The sequence below is a fragment of the Perognathus longimembris genome, chromosome 7, assembly GCF_023159225.1.
Source record: "Perognathus longimembris pacificus isolate PPM17 chromosome 7, ASM2315922v1, whole genome shotgun sequence".
Taxonomy (NCBI): domain Eukaryota; kingdom Metazoa; phylum Chordata; class Mammalia; order Rodentia; family Heteromyidae; genus Perognathus; species Perognathus longimembris.
This window is the reverse complement of record NC_063167.1, coordinates 10,156,792-10,163,392: the sequence shown is the minus strand read 5'-3', so window position 1 is coordinate 10,163,392 and position 6,601 is coordinate 10,156,792. Positions and strand designations below refer to the sequence as shown.

The following is a 6,601-nucleotide window of genomic DNA, read 5'->3' as shown; positions in this document are numbered from 1 at the left end:
GACGGGGAGGGAGGGGGGGGGGGACCCGGAGCTGGGGCCCCGAGCGCTGGGGAGGGCGTGGCCACGCTTGACGGACGGGCTGGCGGGCCACTGAGGGCGGCGGGCGGCGGCAGGCCCCGCCCCTCCCTCCCAGGCCCCGCCCAGGCCCCGCCCAGGCCCCGCCCAGGCCCGCCTCCAGGCGGCAGATAAGAGCGCGGGCCGGCAGCGGAGGGGTGGGCGGCGGCTGCGCGCTCACCTGTGCGCTCGCTCGCGCCCACCTGCGCGCCCACCGGTGTCAGGTGCTCGGGGGGACCCGGGACGAACGCGGGCCAAGATGCTGCGCGGGCGGACGGTGCGGCTGCAGTACGGGAGCCGCGTGGAGGCGGTGTACGTGCTGGGCACGCAGCTCTGGACCGACGTCTGCAGGTGAGCCGGGCGCCGTGCGCCCCAGGGCCCCACCTTCCGCCCCCAGCCCCCCACCTTCCACCCCCAGCCCCCGGCCGGGAATCCTGACACCCTCCCCGGACCTGGCGCCGCCACAGCCCGACTCCAGCTGCAGAGACACTAGGGGCGCAGAAAGTTGACAGTCCCCAGGTTGCGTCTGCCACCCGGAAAGCCTGATCCTCTCCCTCGCACCTCGATACCTCCTCCAAGATCCACACTCCGCGATCCCTCCCTTGGGCCCCCCCCAGTCTTCCCCACCCCTCCCACCGCAGTTATCTCCAGCCCCGCGCTGTCTCCCAGGGCCTCTCAGCTCCTCCACCCACCTCCCTTTCACTTCCCCTCGGCCTTGCCAGCCTCCCACTCAGTAGAATCTTCTAGAGACTTTCTGGGGATAGGGCAGGACCCGAGGGGAGCTGCCCCGCGGTGGAATCTGGCCCTGGGGGTTGCAGGGCTCCAGTTTCACCCTGTGGGGGCTGCTGTCCCCAAGCACTGGCTGTGAACTCCATGTCCCCAGATGGCTTCCCCGACTTCATCCGCGGAGGCCCAGGGATGCAGGGTGCCAGGGTGGGGGTCTTTGAGAGCACCCCTGCTTCAGGATCCTGTCCCCCTCCTCTCCTCTGTGTCCACAGATCTGGGGGAGGTTGCAGGATGTCTGGGACAGCAGCACAGAGGGTGGGGGGCTCTGCCACTGTCCCCAGCCTCAAGGACACAGCCAGGTGGGGGGCTGGGGGCTGGGGGCTGGCTAAGGTGAGGCCCGTGTGAGCTGGGTTGGGACGAGCTCCTTGTGGGATCATGCTGGGGGCTGAGCCACATTTGGAGTTGGTTACGAGCCCTAAAAGTGTGGGCTCAGGGCTGGGTGGAGGCACAAGTGGTACTCTGAGGTGGATTCCTGTGGGGGTGACCTGTGGGGGCCCCTAGCCTCCCTGGGCCTTATTGCTCTCAAATATGGAGTGACCTGACTCTCCCAGGCTTCCTCCACCTTTGGGGTTTTCCCCACGCCCTCCCCAGCCCACGCTCTCCTTCGATCCCTGTGGGCCTAGCCGCCCTGCCCACCTGCCCAGTCTCGGGCCTCCTCTGCAGCAGGTGCAGGCCGGCTCCGGGCCCAGGGCCTCTCTCCCCTCCCCCACCCCTGGCCTCCGCTTCGGTCTTCACCTTGGCTGTCCCACCTGTAAACCTCAGCCGTGGCCCGGGTTGTCCCTGGGGGTCATGACGTAGCAGTGGAGTCGGTCCAGGCGCCAGTGACCTGGAAGAGTGCCCCTCCCGTTCCCGCCCCCAGCTCTGAACTGGGCACCAGCAGGAAGAAGGCTGGGAGCCAGGGCGCTCAGGTCTTTAAGCTGTCACAGCTGTCACCTTCCCCGCCTGCTTGTCCAGGCCCTCTGGGGGCTGCCCCAGAGGCTGGCATGATGCGTCCAGTGGGGAATGGAGAACAAAAGGGGGGACCATGCTCAAGACCCCAGCCTTATCCTGTCCTGACAGAGAGAGGCTCAGCCTGGTGAGGGGGAGGGTAAGGTGCCAGTTCACCCTCTCTCAAACAGGGAGCAGAGGCGTAATGATTCTCTTCTCCTACCTTCAGAGACCCCAATCTATGTCTGAGGTTCCCCCACCACCAAGACAGTCGAAACCACAGGGTAATCATGAGTTCAAGTCCAGCCTTGGCTACATAGCAAGACACTAAGAATAGAAATACTTTTAAAATAAAGAACAAACAGCCAGTTGCGGGTGGCTCACGCCTGTAATCCTAACTACTCAGGAGGCTGAGATTTAAGGATTGGGGCTCAAAGCAAGCCTGGGCAAGAAAGTCCACGAGACGCCTATCTCTATTAACCACCAGAAAACCAAAAGTGGTGCTATGGGTCCAAGTGGTAGAGTGCTAGCCTTGAGCCAAAGAGCTCAGGGACAGCGCTCAGGCTCCAAGTTCAAGCCCCGTGACTGACCAAAAAAAAAAAAAAAACAGGTATAAGTTTCATGTTTTTCACCTGACGTGTGTGAAATCTCACCATTGCAGTGTTATCAGGGAAAGATCACTCGTGGGATCCTCCGCGTTCTTTCTCCACGTTAATTCTCATATCTGGCGTGTGTGCTGGGCTCACACCTCGCAGTGTGGACGGGTCCCACCGCAGGCTCTCTGCAGCCACCGGGGTCGGCCGTCAGTGCCCTCCACTGTCCAGGTCTGCATCAGGGCTCCTCAGCCTCAGCCCATTGCAGTTAGGGTGGAGAATCCTGAGGTCACCAGTCTAACTGAAGGCCTCCTCCTCTGGAACCCGGACACCTGACTCCCGCCAGGACCCCTAACATCTAGCCCATAGTAGCAGGAGGGAGTGGGCACCGAGACACCGCTCCCCATCCTCCCCTGGTGCTGGAGGTTGTTCTTGGGTCGTCCCAGTGAGGCCCAGAGAGGTGAAGCCATTTGCCTGATGACACACAGGACGCAGGTCCGTGTGACTTATAGTGTACGCTCTTCTCTGTTCCACTCTCTGTAACCCCAAAGCTGCAGGTGACCTAGGCAGCCCCATTCCCACTGCTTCCCACAGAGCCCTACCTGGCCCAGATGCTTGGCCCTGAAGGCCTGGACCAAGGCAAGGGACCCTGAGGCATGTCCAGAGCCATCTCTCCTTTGGAGTCAGAAAGGAGAGTGAACCGGCTTTCCCCACCCCAACTGGAGCGGGCCTCCGGATGGTGAGGGGCTTACAGGCCACCTACACTGTGGACAGAGGCAGGATCTGAGGTCATCTACACTGGGTTCCACCTACTTGTGTGGCCCTGAGCCAATCACTTTATCCCCCTGGGCCTCCAGTGATCCAGATGCACCTCAGTCAGAGAGAGAAGACAAAGAAGGCCCTTGTGCCCAATAATAGAACCAGAGTCAGGGAATACACCCCCCCCTTACTTCCCCAGAGGGGGTCATGGAGCCTGGCCTACAGGGAAGACCAGCAGGAGTGACCTCGCCCTGCCGGAATCTCCTTTGGGGACATTTGCACTGACCTGGCCACATTCTGATGGCTCATCTCCAACAAGTTATCAGTTAGATGCACAGAAGGAAGTAGAATTTTGCAACATACTTTGTGATCATCAATAGAGATATGCATGCTCTTTTCTTTTGGGCCAGTCCTGGGGCTTGAACTCAGGGCCCGAGCACTGTTCCTGAGCTTCTTGTGCTCACGGCTAGCGCTCTACCACTTGAGCCACAGCGCCACATCCGGCTTTTTCTGTGTATGTGTTATTGAGGAATCGAACCCAGGGCTTCATGCCTTGCTAGGCAAGCACTCTGCCACTAAGCCACATCCCCAGCCTGCCTGGCTCCCTTCTTACTAGCCCTGAAATGCTCATCTTTTAGGTACCTTGCCCCGTGTCCCCATGGTCCCCTTAGCTGCACACGGGTACCTTACTGGGCCTGGCCAGAGTCCTCATCTGATTCTGCCTGGAGCTTGAAGAGAGGTGGCCCTGGCCCCATCCTTACACCCTGGAGATGTGGACCCTTCCCCCCCACCCACCCAGTTTAGAAGAAGGAGGGAGGGCATCCTTGGAGCAGAAGGCCCAGGATGGCCAGGCTGCTGATTCCCCCCTCTCATGAACCAGTGCTTGGAGATCCTCTCCTGGGCCCCAGCAGCTTACACAACTGTCCTGGGGGTGGGGTGTGTCCAGACAGAGGGCTGTGTAAGGAGAAATTGTCCAATACACGACGTATTTGTCCGTGTGTGTACTGTGTCAGCTGCCAGTGGCCGTGTGGATCATTTTATGTGGTCCATGTATCACATTGCCTAAATAGCCACATGGCTCCCAGCAGAGAAGGGGTTCCCACCTCTGGAAGGGGACAAACACCCCAATATAGCAGGTGACCCCTTCTCTCAGATGGAGAGGCCAGGCCCTGTGCCTTGAGGCCAGCAGAACACTCAGGACAAAGCCAGTAACAATCCCCCCTCCCAATCTGGGTTACACCAGAGCTCAAAGTGAACCCCTGTAGTGGCAGGTGGGGCCATGCCCTCCTTCCTCTTTTTTTTTTAGGGTTCGCCAAGGCAAGGGCTGGCCATTTCCTGTAGGGCCAAGGCAGAGGGGCCAAGGCTGTTCCTAGACTTGGCTTGGTAGATGGCTGAGGAGAACCCAGCTAGACGTGTGCCCTGCCTGGGGAAAGACCCTGGGAGCTTTAAATGCTTCCCAGCTACTCCCTGCATCCCTTCAGACTTCCTCTGTCTTGTAGTCGGCCCCAGCAAGGCCAGAGATTTGTTTCTAACCATCCCATTAGGACCAAGGCCAGGCAGGTGGAAGGTCCAGTTTGCAGTGATAGGGGCTTGGGCAGTGCCATGGGCGGCACGGCACTGCCCGGTGTGCTGCCCCCCATTTCCCTGCACGCATGTGTACACACACACACACACACACACACACACACACACACTGGCTCCGTGCATACCGTTTAGGTAGGCATCCTGCCTCAGGGCCTTTGCACTTGCTGCTCCTGCTGCTCTACTGCTTGGAACACTACCTGCAAGACCTCCACGAGCCTGACATTCATCAGTCAGGGCTCGGCTCACCCCTCACCTCCTCTGAGCAGCCTTCTTTGACCACTCATGTCACCATGCCCTCCCATGAGCTCTGTCTCCTTCCCCTCCTTTTCCTTGTTTAGGTGTTGTTATTTGCTTAGGATTACCAGTGAACACTCTGAGCACTTACCTCATGCCCAGAAACCTTCTGAATGCTTCGCTTGCTCACCCAGTTGTATCTAACCATTTACGTGTGATTTATTTTTGTTGTTGTTGTTGTTGTTCTTTGGGGTTTTGTTGTTCTTCATGCTGGTACTGGGGCTTAAACTTGATCTTGCGATCTCTCATTGGCTTTTTCCGCTCAAGGCTGGCACTCTACCACTTGAGCCACACCTCTACTTCCAGCTTTTGGGTGGTTAATTGGAGAGAAGAGTCTCACAGACTTTTCTGCCCAGGCTGGCTTTGAACCCCAGTCCTCAGATCCCAGCCTCCTGAGTGGCTAGGACGACAGGCGTGAGTCACTGGTGCCCACCATGAGTTAGACAGGAAGTCAGGGAGATCAGGTCATCGGTGTTTGTCCCAAGTGGCCCAGCTGGAGAGGGGTCGGGGACAGAGCCCAGGCCCCTGGCTGTCTGCCCATCTGCCACCCTGGGTCTTGGTGTGAGGCAAGCACCCCTCCCCGCTCCCTCTCCTCCCCGGAGCCACGGAAGGGCTCCAGGCTGAGTGACTGGATGAATGGAAGGAGGTGGCCATTGACCAATGCAGACCTGTCCCCACCTCCCAGCTCCAGGCATGGGGCTGTAGAAGGTCAAGGGCAGGTAGCCGAGGCGGCAGAGAGGCGGCAGGGTAGCACTCGCTCCTGACAGAATGATGGAGGGAGGAAGTCAAGCCAGGTCCCGTGGCCCCATAAATTAGAACAACACCCGGAGCCCTCGGTTCTAAACAGGAGGCCCCTGGCAGGGCCGCCCCGGGGCTCCGGTTTCAAGCCAGCCCCCAGGGGTGGGAGGGCTGTAGAGAGGCGCTGGCACCTTGCGGCGTTGCTGACGGGGGCTCTGAGTCAGGATGGAAGTATGGCGTCAGAAATCTCTGAGCTGGCTGTGCCTCGCTTGTGGGCTTAAGGAAAGGGGGAGGCTGGACGCAGGTGGACCAAGTGAGCCCGTACGCCATGGCCATGTCTTCGTGCTGGGTTTGTTTGTTAGACGATAGAAACAGTTGTGAGGAGACACAGCTCCTGCCCTCTGCCCGTTCAGAACTTGGAGGAGAGAAACATTTAACCTGGCCAGGGTTTGAGGCTTCCACAGAGGGAGCAGGAGATGTATCCTGGGCACCTGGATCCGGGAGGGCTTCCTGGAAGAGGAGGCCACTGAGCTGGGTCTTCAAAGACCATCAGGGGCTCCGAGTGGGAAGAAGATGGTGCACCCTGGGAACGAGGGGACCCCGCAGGAAGTGGGCTGTTACAAGGGGGCTGATTCCGCGGCCCACGGCCTAAGGCCCTGGGGGTCAGTGAGCTGGAACTGGGGCTTTGAAGGGATTGTTCGGGTGCTGGACTTAGTGATGAGGGATGAAGGGATTGTTCAGGTGCTGGACTTTGTTGTCCCAGGACTAAGGAGTCGTTGAAGCCTTGTGTGTGTGTTGGGGGCGGGGGGGGTGGCAGGTGAGGAGAAGCCATACCTTAGATCGTTTCAAGCCCTAAGCAGAGGCCC

The 6,601-nt window shown here is 59.6% G+C and overlaps 1 protein-coding gene across 1 annotated transcript in view; it reads left to right on the top strand.

Moving 5' to 3' along the window:
- The first annotated feature begins 225 nt into the window (after window positions 1-225).
- LOC125354638 (protein-arginine deiminase type-2) overlaps window positions 226-6,601 on the top strand; it is a 36,513-nt gene continuing 30,137 nt past the window's right edge. The window contains exon 1 of the mRNA XM_048350341.1: window positions 226-405. Within this exon, the coding sequence (XP_048206298.1) occupies window positions 314-405 (92 nt within the window). The 5' untranslated portion in view covers window positions 226-313. The remainder of the gene's footprint in view (window positions 406-6,601) is intronic.